Genomic DNA, 20,132 nt, shown 5'->3' with positions numbered 1-20,132 from the left:
TCATCAGTGGAGGTAGGAAGTATCCATTTCTAGAAGGAGTTGCTATTTTCATTGGTTCATATGGATCACTGCATGGGTAAGAGCTGAGATGGGCTGCCTGTCAAGTCTTCTGCTGCTCTCCACCCAAATTATGTTGCACATTCATAAATGACTTCTGCTTCTTTATGGACCAGAATGTTGTTGCATGGTAGAGTGTGTCATATCCAGCAATTGATAACTTTAGGGGCAAGGCTTTGATGACCTTGTGGTTTGAACAGTAAACCGTTGAAAAGAATATTGACTTGTACAGCCAGCCCTGTGGAAAAATGCAATGCTTTCTGAGTGTGAAGTGAGAATTCAGTAATAACTGGGTGTGCAGGTGTGGGCATGGGCACCCGCAGTAGGAAACTTCTGTTGGTATATTTGTTTATATTCAGTGATTGAATTGTTGTATGCATCTGACATTCTGTGATCTTCTTTCTTGAACAGCAGTGTGATACAGAGGTTTTTCACACGTCAAGAGGGATGGTGGGGAATGGAATTGGAGAAGGAGGGGATGAGCAATAAATAGGCTGAGGAGGAGGTGAGTTGCACATGCCACAGTTGTGCAACTATACCATTTTGAAAATATTTACTTGCACACATACTTGGAATCACCAGTTCACTGATATCTCCACCAGTTCACTCAGTCCTCCAATTCACCAAGACGCTCTAGCATATCAATCTGAACCCCCCACCAGTTAATTCAGACCCCCCCTCAAAAACTGGAAGTCAATTAGCAGGTGTAAAAGTGTAGGAATAAGTTTGATAATATATACCTTTATATCTCTTATGAAATGCTAACTACCATGGGCACTTCTCAACTCTATCCCTAAATGCCCCTAAACCACCTTCCCCCCCCCCCCCCCCCCAGTAAACTGAACACACAAAACAGAAATTTTGTGCGTACTCTTGATGTTTATAAAATAACATATATGCATGTACATGCTACTTATGCATGTATATACTATTTTTATGTGTGGAAGCCTTTTGAAAATTCACTCAAACATATTCATTTCAATGAAATTATATGTCAATGTCTCTTATATTTTATGCATCTATAAAGATGCATTTCCAAACATTTACACATCTAACTTTATTAAGGAGCTTCAGAAAAAAAGTTAGGCAATTCAACACAAAAACATTTGAATTAAATATGAACTTAAAACCATAATTGTGCAAAATAATAATGTCTTTCATATTAACCCAACATAGTCTCTGTCTCTTACTGTATATTTACAGTAACTGGATTATGCACAGAAAGCATAACAGGGGATCCCCATTGTCTTCAGAGCGCTGAGACTTTGAATATCATGTTTAATATATCAGCAGCATAGAAAAAATATTTTATTGAATTATTCACACAAGAATAAATTATTATTAATTTAAAAAGCCCTATTGTGACAGTTCATTTAAACCAATTATTTTCTCATTTAAACAAAAGGTTCTAACTTTGAGCAAAAAGGTTTTCCATGTGCTAGACACTTAAGTAAATGATGTGGAACTAAATATAGTGCTTCAAACTAATTGGGACTTAAATCAAGAAATATTGTTTTTATGACTAGAAAAATGTACATTATGCAAAATATTTATATATCAAATGATCATAGCAGAAATGTGTGAGAATTAATAAGACAAAAGGAGCAATTCAAATGAATCTTTAGAAACATATACAATCATAACATTTTAAGGAAATTTTGTAACTTCTGCTTTTGGTCAAGTTTTGATTTTTGCTATTGCAAAAGAGAATGGCATGGGTTCTTAGCTTTCTCTTGATATATAGGTGTGAGAGAGAGAGAGAGAGAGAGAGAGAGAGAGAGAGAGAGAGAGAGAGAGAGAGAGAGAGAGAGAGAGACTTCCTATAGTGCCTATGCCCTAGACAGGTATTTGTATCCCTATGGGAGGGCCACCTAGTAACTCGAGGTGGGGATTAGGTATGAGCGTAGGGGGTTGGGGGCCACTTTCACATTCAACATGAGACCTACGGAAAGAACAGTGGTCTCTAGTGAAGATTTGCTGGCCGTCGGAGTGAGGACACTCACTCCAAGAAGAGATTTGGGCAACATTCTCTCAACCTAGTAGGTCTCATGTTGAATGTGAAAGTGGCCCCCAACCCCCGACGCTCATACCTAATCCCCACCTCGAGTTACTAGGTGGGCCTCCCATAGGGATACAAATACCTGTCTAGGGCATAGGCACTATAGGAAGTCTCTCTCTCTCTCTCTCTCTCTCTCTCTCTCTCTCTCTCTCTCTCTCTCTCTCTCTCTCTCTCTCTCTCTCTCTCTCCTCTCTCTCTCTCTCTCTCTCTCTCTAATTGTCATGCACCGCAATAAACCTTTACTGGCCTCTAGCGCACAATGTAACACGAATGAAAGGGTTGTAGCTATTAGCCGCGCTAACACTGCGGCTGTTTCGCCGCACACGATAACTGTTTCCCGCTTTACATATACTCCACCCCCTGAATACTGCATTCGCAAATCACGTTAACTCCTTGGAAAATGAGGCCCTAAGATCTGGATGTTAGAAGAACAGGAAATGTAAAGTGTATTTATATTTGTTTTACTGCTTATGGTGATTTTTATTGCCTATTGACTGCTGGTAAACCCAGAAGAATAAAAGTTATAACTTTTCCATTTAATCCAGTGAGTGAGACTTGAGTTACTAAATCCCAGTGTTGTGGCTTCAAGGTATGAGTCTGCCTGCTGAAGAAGAGAAGATTTAAGATTTTGCTTGAGGGGTGTACTCATACCATCACTGAGGGTAAAAATCGGATTTTGGTATTTTTCTCTGTCTAACCCAAGAAAAATATTGCCCTTGCCTCTGAGCCAGGTCCAGTCCACCATCTACCTGACCAGATTTGTGAATTTTGAACCCACAGAGAATGGTTTAAGATAACAAAAACTTAGCATCAGGCACTCTTTTATTTTATGTACCCCAGGTAGGGGTCACAAGTGGATAAAACTTATTGCTAATTTTTAAAAAACAAAAAGCTATAGAAACCCTACCAGTCAAAACACTTTCCTACTTGGATGCTTACTTGATGCAAGATACGATGCAGAAATGCCATTGCATGAGACTTTCAATGCATTAAAAATTGCATTTGAATACCTAAAGCAAAACCATGCTTCCCACTGCCCACATGGATGTCTGTTTAGACATCTAAGATACTTAAGACGCACAAAGGGTATTTTAAAATTTGCTAGACATTTGACTTATGCCAGTATCTGTGTAAAAGCAGATTTTAGATGTTTCACTTCTGTTCAACCTTTAGAAAGTGTAGCCATAGATATATTGTATTTTATCCTACATGCCAATATGGTATTTCCTGTTCTGGTGATACCCATGATCACCAACAAACACCATAAAGGACTCAACATCAGTTCTATTAGTAATTTCTAACTTCTTTCACTATACTAATGACAAAGCTTCCGTATTGCCATACTGACCCAGCAGAAATCCATATGAAGGACCAAAGCTTTGCCTTAATATTATATTATCATCATGATTTGTATGACACATACCAGATGTATGCAATGCTGCACAGAATATATGGGCATCATGGCAGGTCCTGAGCTGAGCATTCCAGCTTGGATTTAATGAGGTATACAACCCATTATGAACAGAAGGGGGAGAGAAAGTGAGAGGACAAATAACAGAGAGCCCCTTCCTTTCCCCAGAGATAGAATGCAAATTCTAAAAATGCTGATGGGAATGTAATAGTCAGCTCTGGGGGTGGGAGGGGGGGGGGGGGATGGTGGAGTGAAGGTGGGCCAAGATTTCAAGTCGCTCCTTCTAGCAGGGATAGAAAGATGGAGTAGGAAAAGAGGAAGAACAGAGACTTCTGGGGATTCAAGATGCAGAACAGGAGAAAGTGGCTATATGGTGATTCACAGCTGGAGAGAAGACCAAAAGGTACCAGGATAAAGTTTGTGCAGAAAAAGACAGTTAAAACCCTATTAATATTGCAACTATGCAGATAAGTAAGTTTTATACTAGGACGGTAGTCGCTGGTGAAGCTCAACTTAATTGTTGGTGAAGCCAGTTGTACACTGAATTTTCTTACACTGCGCTTTAACTAAACTTGACGAAGAGTAAATATATTCATGACCGAGAGCCGCTGATAGTGACTAAAAAGGTATGCGTACACAGTATATATAAACACTACAGTGAATGGGTGTTTGTGGGCATATGTGTGGATAGTGTGAAGGGAATTAATGAAAAGTACATAATGAATGCAGCAGTCTCTCCATAGGGCCAGTATCCTGTAGTCCAGGCATGCCATGAATGAATGAATGAATGAATGAATGAATGCATGCATTCCCTGGGGTACACTCAGGAGATGAAGAGATCCACCCTTTTGAAGGAGTAGCTGTACATGCGCACTTCTTTCCAGCTTTTCACCGGCTTTCGGTGTTGGCTGTTAGACATCCAGACTGACTGTGTTTTTCCTCTCTTCAAGCCAGACCCTGAAATGCTGCTGCTCTGTCTCCAAAAGCAATGAAGGAAGAAGGAAGATATCCTGCCCTTCCCCCCAAAGACATGGACACTTGGACAGCACTCACAAATCCTTTTTCCCCCATGAGGACAATGCCACTATCTATCATTCCCCTTACCCTCTCCAGGGGTGTTAAAACATTTTTGTACATTTATTTTTAAGAAATGTTTTTTACTTTTTGTTTTGGATAACCTTCTGTGTCCGTGTCAATTAATAATTAGGTTTAGTGGTACGTGTGCATGAATGATGGATCCGAGTGCTGGAGTGAGAGTGCGCATGTGCAGTGTAGGTCCCAAAGGCGTAGTGAACCAGATATTTGAATGCTGGCGGTTGTTAGATGTGGCTAGTGAAGGTGTTAGAATGCTTGCCAGGCGATTCAGGAGAGTTTTGTGTGTGTCAGGGCAGTGTGCCCTGTAGAAAAAAAAAGATGCTGGCTTATGTGAACTGCTGCATTAAATAAAATCGCCATAAGCAAAATCTAGTTTTAAAATTGACTGAAAATCAAAACAGATAAACACAAGACAAATAAGAAGAGACAAAAAAAAAAAAATAGAAGGAAATTTAGGTTATCGACTGGCTCCATAGATGTTGGAATGGGCCACGACCCCACCAAAATCTGGCCCTTCCTGTAGAAACACTGCGGGAGATCCAGGGCTGGGAAGCAGCTGTTTGGTGGCAGGAGGAGGAGAGCAGCGATGCAGCACCTGTATCCTCTCCTCTGCTGCCTGGCCCAACTGCTGCTTTGAACCACATGAGATTTTGTACAGCCATGTGGTTCAAAGCAGAAGTCAGACCAGGCGTCAGGGAAGAGAGAGGATGCGGCCTGAGGCTCCATTGGTCTCCTCCTTTTGCCACTGATCAGAGTGGAAGATAGTTCCTGGGAGTGGGGGGAGAGGGTGATGGTGGTGGGGCAGGGGTGTAGAGAAAGGGAAGGAGTGAGAAAAAGAAGGGGTAGGGAACAGAGATAGATCATTGGGGAGACAAGGGGACAGAGGGGAGGAGGCCAAGCTTGGTTAGCTTGCCCCTCCAACCAAAAAGGCAGTCCGCTGCCCCTGACTTTCCATTATTTTATAGGGCAGGCTCACTCAGTCCTGGTTTTGCAGGTTTACATGTGTCATGATGTAGTCTTGCTGAAACAGTTCTGTAAATAGAAAACATTGGTTTCCTCTGATGTCAGTCTAATACCGCTTACCAGCACTTCATTTACGAAAGTAGGACAATTATTTTGCAAGCCTTAAAAAAGGGAAAAGAAAGTTTTTGCTAGAATAGGGAATATAGTTATGCTACATTTAAAATTCTCAATGTTACAATGTACTCATAATCAATACATCAATATATTTTTATCGTTTTTCAATCTTTTCATTACATTTACCTATCTACTGGTGCTTCATACCCTCCAGATGCAGAATGGTGACAGAAAAACCGCAGCAAAACAAAAAGTTCAAGGAACCTTCCATCACATCACATCACATTACTGTTACTCTTTCTGGTGAAATCTGTGCCATTGTGCCACTTGTTTCATCAGGGAAGTGACTTTTTTCCCATCCTCTTCTAATCCTCCTCAGCCTCTGGCTTGTACAAGGAAGAAGTAAAATGATCTTACCCAGAATTACAAGAGAAGGTAAAACAAGAGCAAGAACAAAACTGGGTGGTGTGTAAAACCTGTAGTACTCTTCCTGAAAGGCCCGCTTCCACCCATAAATTAAAACGTGGAAAGTGCTTATGAGCAAAGCGACATAGCCAAGTGTAGACTGTAGAGGGAAACAAAACATTAAAAGATATGAATTAGAACTTGTAACACCCCATATTAACAAGACAAATCTAATGAAATTAGGGTTTTTTCAGCATTTATTTTTTTAAACATTTATAACCTTCAGGTCTAACAAATTACTCCCTGCAAAGCACAACCAACATACATAATAAATAAAATCAACATAATATAATGAAACCACACATCTAAAATAACAAACAATAATCTACAACAGTAATCTGTCTAATGAAAGCATGTCAAAGACCATGTGTCTCAATCCACAGTCAAAATGCCTGTTGAAATAAATAAGCCTTAACTTTCTTCCTGAAAATTAAGCCATCACCTAAATGAGAATTATAAATGTTATAATCATTTTTTAACTAATAAAACATTCAAACGTAATTCTACATTTTCTAAGTACTATGTTATATTTCATGAATCAAAGAAGTAAAATACTCATATATCAGTCCGAATTGATATTATGATGCTGGATAAATTGCTTTAATACTTGATTGCCTGTGCCCATCGTTGCCTACCATTTTGGAATGGCTATCACTGTAGAATTGTCATGCAGTAATATATTCCTCCAAGTTAAGATGCCAAAAAGAAATATTCAGAGGAGATAAAAGATCCAAAAGAAAAATCTTGCAAAAATATAATAAAAATAAATGTTTGGTTAGGTGGGCTCTGAAAAGCACCATAATGTTTCAACTGCAGTCTCCTCTCTGCAGATCTTGTGATATGGCAGAAGTGCACATGGCAACTGCAGAACTAAAGCTGTTCAGTTTAATGGGGACTGTAAACGTGGTGCAGAAGGCTGTGGAATAAATAGAGAATGGGCTTAACCAGAGATGTTTGTGTAGTGAAAACCTAACAGAGATACTACTGAGAAGACACCTGCTGAGAACAGATAGGATGTTTTGTTCCACAAGGCAGACTGAGGTCAAGTGCATTGTAATAGACTCCAGAGAGGCAAAGGTAACAAGATTTTGAAATTAATATGGGACAATATAGGCCAAGATTCCAGGGGAATTTTAGAAATTTTGGACTAAAGCTACCATCTGGGGGATTATGACTGAACACCTCTAAGTCAGAATCTCCCTAAATGGAACGATACCGCAGCACCACGGAGCCTTGGCTGGCCTGGGATAGCCAGCCGCATGGCCGGCGAGCAGAGCCGCTTGCGTCGGGACCAGAGCACGGACAGAAGAGGGCCACCTCTCTCCCGTAGCACACCGCACATTCGTGGGGAACCTGGTGCTAAATCATTCGTAGATGACCTGATTTTGTAACTTGCTTTTGAGGGTTATGCTCCCTTTAACATAGCTCTCAGAAGCTAGTCACAAATGTATTAATTTAGCCCAATGAAAGCATAACATCTACAACTTGTTTTTTGACCTTTACTTCTGTGAGGTGGGGCCTTCAGAGATTCATGCCCCCAATCCTGGGTGCTTCTCTAATGATGAAACAATAGCAGAATCCTGCAAGATTTATTACACAATCTTAACATATTCATTATTCTCCCTGTGTGGCTGGTCAGATAACCCTAACAGAAATAACTAACCCCCATCTAGGATTTATATTTTTCAAGTGCTTTAGAAATCATTACCAAATTAGTTCTTATCAGTGTCTCTTAGGACCCTTTCTGCGACATCTTCTGCTCTCAGCACAGCTGAATTAAACCTATCCTACTCATTTATTTCCCCATCGCTCAGGATTTTGGCTGTGGATTCTAGCTTCTGTGCATATAAAATGTCTAAATAAATAAACAAAACAACAAAAAAAAACCCCTGATTTTTTAGTTTTAAATTCTATACCAAAATTGGCTAAAATATCCAAGATTGAGTGCTGCTAACCATTAACATTTCTATGTATCAAAATGGACTAACACAGCAACCACACTACTTTATTTGGGATATTTTTGAAAATAATGTCACTGTTGGTCACAAAATAAGACTGCTCTCAGTCAACATTAATCCCTATGACCATGGAAAGTTAGCCACTGTAGGTGATGCCAATGGTTGATGGTGTAGTTTGTGAATTAAAAACAAGGGACAGTAAATTTCAAATGGGTGTCTGGACATACTGATGCATATGCACTGGCACACACCCAGGGATGCTGTGACTTTCCAACATGCATGCACATATGTGTGCATGTTATAAAATACAATGGGTGCATACGCATGTGTACCCAATTTTAAGAGGGCGCTTGCCTACCTGTTTGAATCCCATTTTGACTACATAAGTCAAGGTATTTTATAATGGATGCATGTCCACACCATTTCCGGTTTCACCAGTTCGCCCAATGAAGAGCTGGGTCCTCCAAACCCCCCTGGCTTAATAGCCTTCAGTCTCTCCAGTTATCCCCGACCCTTTAAACACATCAGAAATGGCAATTTTTTTAATTTTCAAAGTTACACCTCCTTCATAGCAGAAGTAAACTTATGTTGCACTGGACTTGGGCGTGCAGCCAGGTGCGTAAGTATTTACACGCACATCTCTTGACCCTGCTCTGATATGCCCATGTTCCACCCAGACCAAGCCCTGCTCCTTTTTGAATCTGAGTGAGATGTGTGTGCAGCCCGAGATGCGCGTGCATCTCTAAGCTTTGAAATTACGGTGGGCTCATGTAAGCCTGACTTGCATGTGCATCTCCTAATTGATGCACACTCTGGGCTTTTAAAATTCATCCCAAAGTGCATAATGTAGGTGTTACACTGGCTTTACATTTGAGCCATATATCAAAGGTAGTACAAGAACTGCTTTTCTCAAATTCTATCTGTCATTCCAGCTGAAGCCATACCTAGAACAGGGCACTCTCAACACAACAATGCAATTACTTGTAATTACTCAGACAGATTGCTATAATATCCTGTTTGTGTGTTTGTCTAAAAAACACCTATACAGATTACAAATGATACAGAATTCAGCTGCCAAAATTATTCTGGGCAAGTCTCTTCCTTTTTATGTGAACTGCACTGCTGCCAGTAACAGCACGTAGTAAGTTTAAGATTTTTCCATAACCTTCAAAGTCTTGTATATCATCAGCCAAATATTTCTCATGTTGGCTGGAGGCATATCTCCCTGCCAGACCAGTGAGGTTGTCACAAGGTAGCTTTGTTAAGTATCTCCTCGATACAGGATATACATCTAGCACGTACAAGGAAGTCAGCATTGTTTCCTGCAGCACTGTGTTTTGGAATTTACTTCTCATTAATTATAGATTAGAGAATAATTACTTGTTATTTTGAAGAGTTATAATGATGTGGCTTTTTAACAATATTTGGGGCCTATTTATTAAAGATTTTCCCTGATTTTTATCTATGGGAAAAATGCTTAGGAGGACATTTTCAAAAAGTTTTACGTGTGTAAATAAACTTTTGAAAATTCCTACTTTTAAGCATATAACTCCTGTGAAACTTTATTCAATAGAGCTTCCTTTTCAAAGATTTTTACACATGTAAATGGACTTTTGAAAATTGCTATGATATGTGCTTCTTTTATGCCTTTGAAAATTCATTCCTTTGTAAACAAGGGCCTTTATTAGACCACTGGTATGAAATAATAATCTCAGTTTTTAAACCTGAAACTGTGAGTGTGCCAGATTTGCTCTTTGGATCCACGCATCATTTATAAGATTTTTTTTAAGATTTGATAGGTTGTATAATTTGTTGTGTATCATGATGAATGCTATTGTTTTGTTGAATATTGTTATTTTATATTCTGAATCCCAGATGGCTTAGCAATCAAAGGGTTGGTACATCGTGCTGAATCAGCAATGCTGTAAAGGCGAGGCATACATTTTAAATTAAAATTGCAATATATGGGGAAATTCTATTTCAAAACAATTTCCTGTATTTGGTAAATACACAATACAAAAAAAAAATAGCATAAACTGAAAACCAAGGGAGCTGGAATGATTTTTTTATATTGGGAATGCGGAAAACAGTTTTTCATTTGTGTATAACGAAAGCTGCGCCCCTAGTTCTAACACCTATACTGGTAATATATATTCTTTCAATATTAGATTGTTTTGTAATTTTGGAATTAGATGTATGGTAACTATATTTACTGATAGCTTATACTCATTTACATATGTAAGAATGGTTACTAGATATGTGTGGAAACCAACAATAAATATCAAGGCAATTTTCAAAGCCATTTATTGTCATAAATGGCTATTTACCCAGGTAAAATAGTCTACCATGTATATGGGCAAAAGTACATGCAGGCATCAGAAACATGTGTACCTGTACACGAGGGAAAAGAAGTGGGACCAGAGGTGGGGGATAAGTTGGACAACAGAACACCACATGTAGTTTTGAATATTCAAAACTATGCGCATTGCTTTTCGGGCAAAAGACATCCACAGAAAAAGGCAGTGCAAATCTGTACAGTTACTCTTTTCCCATGTAATTTTCAAGGGGAAACTATGCGCCTACCTTCCCTTTGAAAATTGGTGCAAAGTCCAAGGGAATATTACCTGTTGACTTTGCATCAAACCGCATAGTTTTGAAAATTGCCCCCTATTTGAATACAATAAGAAACAATGAGAACTTTTCAAACATTTTCACAAAATGTGAACAAAGGTCACAACTGCATTAAATGTCTCTACATTGCTCAAATGCTAAACCTAAAACAAGATAATAAAATAATTAGTTGCTGAAAGAGGAATCAAAAGTTCCTATATTTCTTGGTCAACTGGTCTTGAAAGAAAATATTTGTAAAGTATTTTTGTTGTGACAGGATTGCATTCAGCAAAATTTGTAGATGTTAAAAAAAAGAAATCATATATTTGGGCCTATACAACAAGGTTTAATGTGCATATTAAGAGCCTTTTGTGCTTCCTAGAAACAGTGAGTAATGCAGCAAAGCTTTAACGTGTAAATCAAGATGGTTCCATCATCACATTAATATATGAGCACTTCAATTAGCATCTGCATATTTGTCAATAATGGTGCACCATATGCAAATGAGGCTTTACTGAGCATGTGATCTACCTCATTTCCATGTCTCCTTCCCTCGTTATACCTTTCTGAATAAATGTGTCTCTCCCTAATACATCATGCACATTTGACACAGGGTGGATGAGTTCCACTGACCATGTTTTAATTGCTTATATCCCCAGTGAAGAAGGGCATGAAGCCATATTGTTGCATAAACTTGAAATTAAATTTGGTTGAAATTTAGAAAAAAATCATTCTTTAATTTCAAGTTTATGCAACAATATGGCTTGGCAACAAGATTCTTGGTCTTGTCTCTCTGATGTAGATGATGCATTTATCAAAAGGTTTAAAGTACTATTCTGTGGATGAGTAACAATGACACACAAAAAGGCTCTCCCTGTTCTGACAGATGAATGTTTTGAGAAATGTTATCATGTTAGTGCTACCAAAAACAATAAAGTTTAAATCTCTGTCCTAGCAGCTGGAAACCAACAGCCATTCAAGAGGCATTTGGTTGAGTGATAAATTTTGATCTTTCAATCACCATTTAATGATAAGGACCATAAGAAGAAAATGTTCTTCACAGCCTGGTCTCCAGGCCTTTTCTTTTAAAAAGGAGTGGCACGAGAGTTACAGCCTTCTGAGCTATTTGAAGAAAAAGAAACATGAGATGCGCAAGATCATATGGTCCATGGACGCAATTTCTTACAGCCCACAAATATGGAAGACAGCCAGACTATGTTGTTCACAATTGGCCAGTCTGAAGTTTATCTTATCAGCCTAGAAACAAAATGAATTGCCTTTGAAAAAAGCTTTAAGGAAATATCCTTTTGTTCTCTTATGATTCAGAGCTCATCTTTATCTAATTAAAATATTTCTTTCTGCCTATTTATAATCCTACAAGCACATGTTAAAACAAAAAGAAATATACCTCTCGAACAACTGAGTACAATGGTACATATAAAAAGAGGAAATACACATACAATAAATACTTTTCAGTATTTAATATATAAAAATCTCATTACACATGTACAAATGTGCTTCATATAAACGAATACAATACATTTATTCACTGGATGGATATCGATATTAAAAATATAATACATACTTAATCATACAATTCATATGCTCATACAAAAAAGCATATGAAATTTCTCAATGCCAATTGACTACATCGCCTCAAACATGTCATATGTGTTTTTTTTAATGAGATATCTATAATCCTAGGCAGGTTACAATCATAACCTACATGAACTACATAAAACAAAAAACAAAATAATGACATTTCAATACTACTAACAACTTACCTAACATACTGGTTGATTTTAAAAGGCTTGCATGCGGCAAAACCAGGAGATATGCAGATGACTTGGACCTGCTCGCCGCATGGATTTTAAAAGGCCCGCAGCCAAACGTCCATAAAAGATTTTTCTGAAAAAGTAGTGAGGAGTGGGCATGGTCTGGGTGGGACGAGGTGGGAAACTCCAGTCCTTAAGTGGCACAAACAGGTCTGGTTTTCAGGATATCCACAATGAATATGCAGCAGATATATATCTGCATACAATAGAGGCAGTGCATGCAAACATCTCATAAGAACATTTGGTGAGCTGCCATACTGGGTCAGACCAAGGATCCATCAAGCCCAGCATCCTGTTTCCAACAGTGGCCAATCCAGGCCATAAGAACCTGGCAAGTACCCAAAAACTAAGTCTATCCCATGCTACTGATGCAATTAATAGCAGTGGCTATTTTATAGATATCCTGAAAACTAGACATGATTACGACACTAGAGGAGGACCAGAGTTGCCTACCCCGGCTCTAAACAAACATGTGACAAAGCTGGCAGACTACACCAATGGTAGCTCACAACAAGCCTATAGTAAAATTGTATCCAGTGTTTTCTACAATACCATACATATGTTTATTTATTGACATTTGATATTCCGCTTTTTACTACAAATGGCTTCAAAGCAGGCTACAATAAAATTAAAGCAGATTACAATAGTATGAAAACAATAACGATTAAGCATATATACATTTAAAGACAGATTCAAAGTTAGGTTCTTCATTGTTCTTGAAACAGGAATACCACCATTGAACGAGTATGGGGTGAATTTTCCAAGGAGTTAGGCATGTAAAATTAGTATATATGTACGTAAGTAGCTTGTATTTATGTGCATGCTATTTTACAAACATCAAGACTATGCACATATTTTCAGGTTTGCGCACATTTTAAATGCCCAAAAAAGGGGCAGTCTCTGGGCATTCTGGGGTCGAGCTAAGAGTTGCGTGCATAATTTGCTATTTTATATGAGACATGCGCTGGTGCATTTGGCAACTTATAAACGCAATTTGACACCTGCTAATTATCTCACACAACTGATATCAGACTTCTCTATTATCCGCTATGGGATGGGTGAACAGGAGAAGTTCAGGTGTCTCATGTTTGGAAGAGAGGACACTGGGACCGCTGACTGATAGGGCCAAGACATAGTACAGAATCATGAGGCAGAGACATGGTTGGGCAGGCAAGATCAAGGCAGGCGGAGTTCATTCAGAAGGAGGAGAGAAAGAAGGATCAGGGGAGGCAGCAGATGGAAGCAAGGTCAGGAACCAGGCCAGGTCTCAAATTGGTAGTTGGAAGAAACAGCCAGATGCAGAGGCATGAAGAATCAGAACCTGTTGCTTAAGCACTTGCCTGGAGGAGTGAGCTTTCTTTTATGTTTGAGCAGTGCTGATGTCATCAGTCTGTGCAGCAGGAAATCCTGGGTTGTGACCTTATAAAGTTGGCGAGTTGCTACGGGCCTTTAGTGAGAACAGCAGGGTGCAGCAGAGCAGGACACCGGAAGACATGCTAGGAGGCCTCAGCTTTCAGGAATATTAGGGTTCGGCTATCAGGGGCCACCCCAAATGGAAGGTGCATACTTAGGGAGGCTAGGCTGAGGCATGATGGTGGAGCCCAGAGGTTGGACAGGAACCAGAAAAGAGGTGTGAAGCAGGACCACTGGAACAGGATAGTGAGGCAGGAACACTAGAACGGGGTCAGGATCACAGGTTAGACAAATAGCATTTCCGCAAGACAGATGCCAAGAAGTTTGTAGGATCAGCAACTGAATGCCTTATATGTTGGTGTCAATTTGGATCACACCCAGTTCTGAGCCAATTGGACTGCTGTAGAGGTATGAATAGCTCTCTTAGTATAAATGGTGAGAATGCTAGGCCTTCCTGGACAGCCGCCTCTGTAACTCTGCAGCAGGTTCACAGCCTAAAACCTTCAGAGTTATGGGTTCAAACCCTGTCAACCTCCATCAGAATGCTTCCCATCCAATGGGTGACCTCCAGTCACCCTCAAAGATCTCCAGGGTCCCAGACCCAACCCAGAGAGGTACAGTCTACAACAAACATGGGGCCAGATTTTGCCAGGCTGGAAACTCAACAACTGCCTGACCGAAGTAAAAAATTGGCTCACCATGAACAAGCTGAGCTGAATGTTAAGAAACCTGAAATTCTCTTCTTAAGCCACCGTTTCTTTTGAAGGCCATCTTATCCCTACTTCCATGCAAGTCCTTAATTTAGGGATTCATATTGATTCATCACTGTCAGCGTTCCCACAAATCAACTCTACAATTCACTTCTCTTATTACAAAATACGGATGTTAAGCTCTGTTAAGCCATACCTATGTCCAGCAGACTTTCGTTTAATTACTCAAGCCCTCGTCCTATCTCCTCCTCTATTTAGGTCTCCCACTTTCCTCTCTTAATTCATTAAAGCTAGTTCAAAATTCTTTTGCTGGCATAGTAACTGGTATTTCTTCATGGGAAGACAATACCCCTTCCCTTGTAAACTTTCATTGGCTTCCAGTGACCTGGCATATACATTTCAAGGTATTATGCTTAGGGGCGGATTTTCAAAGGGTTACGCGCATATATTACGCGCATAATCCCAAAAACCCGCTCCTGCATGCGCCGAGCCTATTCTGCATAGGCTTGGGAATGCACACAAGCCCTGGGATTTGCGATGTCCCGGGGCTTGAAAAAAGGGGTGGTCCGGGGCAGGGGCATGGCCAGAGGCCTCCGAAGGCCTGCTAGGCCGGGAGATCACGCATCAGCACTTGGCTGGTGCGCACAACCTACGCCTGCCCAGGGGCAGGCGCAACTTAAATAATAAAGGTAGGGGGGGATTTAGGTAGGGCTGGGGGGTGGGTTAGATAGGGGAAGGGAGGGGAAGGTGCGGGGGGGCGAAAGGAAAGATCCCTCCGAGGCTGCTCCGATTTCGGGAAAAAGGAGGGAACAGGAAAAGCCATCGGGGCTCCCCTAGGGCTCGGAGCGCGCAAGGTGCACAAGTGTGCACCCCCTTGCGCGCGCCGACCCTGGATTTTATAACATATCGTGTGTGTTATAAAATCGGGCGTTGATTTGTGCGCGCCAGGTTGCACGCACAAATCTTCGCCCGCGCGTATGCTAGAAAATCTGGCCCTTAGTGTTCAAAGGTTTGGATGATCTTGCCCCACCGAGTGTTTCTTCCTCCATTCAAACATATCAACCAAACCGCCCTTTAGGCTCTTCCTCAGGATATTTGCTTCAGTTACTCCTCCGCCAAGTTTTACATCTTGCTCAACACTGGAAGAGAATGTTCTGTGCTGCCGCAACTTTCTTATGGAATAAGCTACCTGACATGATAAGGGCTGAGAAGAATTTGCTTTGTTTCAGGAGGCTATTAAAAACTCACTTTTTCATTAGCATTCAATCAGTTAGGTGGTTAGTTAGCAGTCAGTTGCACAGTGTAATTCAGTAAGAACCTCAATTCTTTGTAATATTCTTTGATTAAGAAATTTTTTTAATGTATTTTTGATTTGTATAGATTGTATTGTTATTTTTGCCTGTGTGTAATATATTGGAATCTGCTGAGATTTATGGATCAACGGAATATACATTTTTTTTCAAATAAATAAATCAGGGCCTGGCCTGGAGTCTGGAGCTAGAGTGAGGTCAGAAGCAGTTGCAGCCTCTGGGGCAATTGGAGCAAAAACTCGAACTATATAGAGAGATGGTGCTGGATTCACCAGCAGAGGCAGGCACTGGAGCTATACTGACAACTGGTGCTGGATTCATCAGTGCAGAAGCAGGCACTACAGTTGTATCAACAACCGGAGCTAGATTTGTGGATTTAGAAACTGGAGCTGTAGCTGTCTCAGCCCGAACTGGACTCCTGAATGTAGGAACTGGAAATGATGTTGTAGGAACAGCAAGTGCTGACTTCACTGGTGCAGAGGCAGGCACTGGCTTTACTGGTGCAAGAACAGGCAAAGGAGCAATAAGGACAGCTGGAGCCGAATTCACGGAGACATGAACAGGGGAACTGGCTACATGGGGCTGACATGCACTGGAGCTGAAAAAGACAGCAGGTACTGATTTCAATTATGCAAGGGCTGGAGCTGCTGAGATAGCCTGGCATGGAATCTTTGAATTTGTTGGCACAGCCCCAGGGTGGCCTGGACAGTTGGCATTGGACTTGCTAGATCCAGAGTGACCTGGACAGTTAGCGCTAGGATTCTTTGGAGCCAGGGCTGCACATGCAGCTAATGCTGGATTTGCAGCATTTTCTGGCACAGCCCAAAGTAGAGCCTTTGGCACTTCATTTGCGTCCTGGAGTGGAGTTGTCAGGGCATAGACTAAGACTGCTGGGCAACCTGAAATGGAGTTTTGTTCTTGTTCAGGCAAATTGGAGCGAAGCCATAGAGCCTGTTGTTGTGGACTCAATCTATAAAGCTAAGTACCAGCATGGAGTCATGCATGACCATGGCCAAGTGTTCCTTGTCCCTCCATAAATAAGAACTTAAAATATGCCATACTGGGTCAGACCAAAGGTCCAACAAGCCCAGCATCCTGTTTCCAACAGAGGCCAATCCAAGTCACAAGTACCTGGCAAGTACCCAAACATTAAATAAATCTCATGTTACTAATGCAGGCAGCAATCAGTGGCTATTTCCTATTGCTTAATACCAGTTTAGGGACTTCTCCTCCAGGAACTTATCCAACCATTTTTTTTAAAACCAAGCTACAATAGCTGCCTTAACCACATCCTCTAGCAACAAAGCCCAGAACTTAATTGCGCACTGAGTGAAAAAGAATTTTCTCCGATTTATTTTAAATGTGCTACTTTCTAACCTCATGGAATGCCCAATTCTTTGTTGAGTTCTGCAGAGATGTTGCTCTCATATAGAGCCACAGGTACCAGAAAGAAACCCACAATAATTCTTTATTGAACAGTTCATGTACAACAGAAACAGCACACATGCCCCTAGATTTATCAAAATGCTATATAGTGGAAAAAGTGCCTGTGACAAAAAAGGGGGGCGTGGATAGGATAATTGCCTTGCTTTTGCATCGCATAGATAATTACCGCAAGGCAATACTGGGAAAAGCTTTTTATCACACATGCTATTCAGGAAAGAGAGAGACAGAGAGAGACTTTACATAGGCATTACTATGTCACTATATTTATACCACTGTAAGAGGGGGCACTTTTAACTCAGAATGGGGTTTGGGGGTAGTTTTGGGGAAGTGGTTTTACATACATAGTAGGAGGTACGAACAGGAAAGTACACATCACTGAAGATTTTCTGTCCTTTCAATTGTTGAAAAGTACAAGAGGAGTTGATTTGTATAATGCACTCTCTACCTACCTTATGTTTTTGTTTTTTTTTTAATTCTTTATTTTCATAACTTTCAAATATTCTTACAAAAAAGTATTTAAAGAAATCAGATACATAGATTCAATACCACTCCACTTTACAAGTTATATGAAAAAAAAAAGAAAGAAAAAACACATATATTTATCTATGCATCACAATATAAGTAAATGGGGCTGATCTTGAAAAGGAGCATAATAACTAGGCAAATACAAATAACTTCTCAAGGTGACTCCGATGATTAGTGTGGTTACCATTTTTATATCAACTCAGCGTTGGGAGTTCTTGGGGGTTGACCATCCAGAAACCCTCTTAGCTGTTGTATCTCCTTAACATTATTATATAATATACAACATTTGCAGGGGTATCTCAAGTCAATCTGGAAAAATCCACACTTTCTAGCCAAGAAAAATAGATTGTCTATTCCGAAAAACTGCTTGAGGACATTGTTCCGATCCATTAAAAAGGCAAAAGAGATTAACCTAAATCTTCGATGAAGTACTTCCTCTTCTTGTGAGATCTCCAGTATTCTTGAAACATCAAGTGAGGCAGATCCTCTCAATCCAGGTATATTTCCTTGATTTGTTTGGGGTAAGTAATAAATCTTAGTAACAACTGGCATTGCTGCCTCTGGTATTTTAAGCACCTGAAGAAAATACCTCTTAAACAAATCTAGCAGAGATACTAAATTCACAACAGGGAAATTCAATACTCTTGTTTAATGCTCTCATGGAGTTTTCTATATTTTCCAGCCTTCTAGTGTGGTTTCCTTCTGATTTCAACAAATTCTGTTGCATATTTTCAACTTGTAATACACGTTGTCCCAAGTCCTCCAATTTTAAGTTATATGTTGTTAACAGATTGGTATTTATCAGTCCTTGATTTTTTTGTATCATTCGTCATTTGAGTTAATGTTACCAAGGACTTTTCAATAGATCTCAAAACAGTCCACATTCCTTGAGCATTTGTTAGATCAGGAATGATTTCAGCTGACTGGGGGTTCATGCTGGCCATTTCCCCCCTCCCATTGCTGCCAGCCCTTTCCTCTGCTTCATACACCAAGATCTTTTCTGTACACACGGCAACTCTCGGTGTCTGTTGGTCTGCACGGCTTTCTCTGCTCTCCAACCCCGACGGGGTCATTGTTGCCGGAAACCGGGAATCCCCACGCTCTGCTGCGGGTTTTGAAGGTTTTGAAGTTCCCCTTTCCTCCGGGGTAACCCCTCCTTATTCACCGGGCTCCCAGTTTTCAGAAATAGAGGAGGAGCTGGTCTCGTCAGTTCGCCCGGGCTTAAAGTTGTATCATAAATCAGGGAGGAGGGAGCTTGCTCCAGCTCCCCTCCTCCAGCGGCTGCTCCGTTCGGCGAAGCCACACCCACGGCCAGGAATCCCTCAATGGGCGGTTGCAAAGGGTCTAATACGGGAGAATTTGAAGTCATCCCGCGAAGCTTGGCTTTCCTCTTTGTGTGAGGCATCGGTAAACACTTTTTAGAGGAAAAAGGGAAAGCTATTTTAGGAAATATCTATCAGAGGGATCTCCGCCGCTTCCTCAATTGGCAGCCATCTTGGATCAGCCTCTACCTACCTTATTTGAAGGTAAGTAGAGAATGCATTGTACAAATCAAGTCCTCTTGTACGCAAAATCATAAATGACACTGATGGTTCTAAAAAATATGCTTTTTGTTAAATCTCTTGAGTTCTCAAGTCTGCTCTGTCTTAACCTTGCCTCTGCTTTGCACTGATCCAAACTATCAAGGATCTCAGGGCTCAGGTATCGGAGGCCAGCCCCAATGGAAGGTACACACTTGGAAAGGCTATGCCCGAAGCAAGATGGTGGAGCCCTGGGACTGGATAGGAGCTACAGAACACTGGAACTAGGCCAGGCTCAGAGGCTGGATGAACAGCAAGGTTGTTGGACCAGCAACTATATGCCTTTTGGGAGTGCCTTATAGGTTGATGTCAAGTTGGGGCACACCCATTGCTGGCCTAGCTCTCCCAAGTATGGAGGGTGAAAATGCTAGGACTCTCTGGAGAGCCAGAAGCCTGTGGCTCTGTGGCAGGTTCCCAACTTGAAACTCCCAGGGCTGAGGATTCTGCATCAATCCTGACAGCCACAGAGATTTGCACTTGCTTTTCCAGCAACTACTTTTTCTGATCCAAACTACTGAGCACATAGTTTTCTCTTCCAAACTAACCCATCCTGGGAACACTTCCACTAGGCACATACTTCT

The 20,132-nt window shown here is 40.7% G+C and overlaps 1 protein-coding gene across 1 annotated transcript in view; it reads right to left on the bottom strand.

Moving 5' to 3' along the window:
- Positions 1-2,427: 2,427 nt before the first annotated feature.
- The window catches only part of STEAP2 (STEAP2 metalloreductase), a 65,513-nt gene continuing 47,808 nt past the window's right edge, over positions 2,428-20,132 (bottom strand). Inside the window, exon 6 of the mRNA XM_029588783.1 lies at positions 2,428-6,264. Within this exon, the coding sequence (XP_029444643.1) occupies positions 5,980-6,264 (285 nt within the window). The 3' untranslated portion in view covers positions 2,428-5,979. The remainder of the gene's footprint in view (positions 6,265-20,132) is intronic.

The sequence above is a fragment of the Rhinatrema bivittatum genome, chromosome 2, assembly GCF_901001135.1.
Source record: "Rhinatrema bivittatum chromosome 2, aRhiBiv1.1, whole genome shotgun sequence".
In the NCBI taxonomy this organism is placed as follows: Eukaryota; Metazoa; Chordata; class Amphibia; order Gymnophiona; family Rhinatrematidae; genus Rhinatrema; species Rhinatrema bivittatum.
This window is presented reverse-complemented; position numbering and strand designations above follow the sequence as displayed.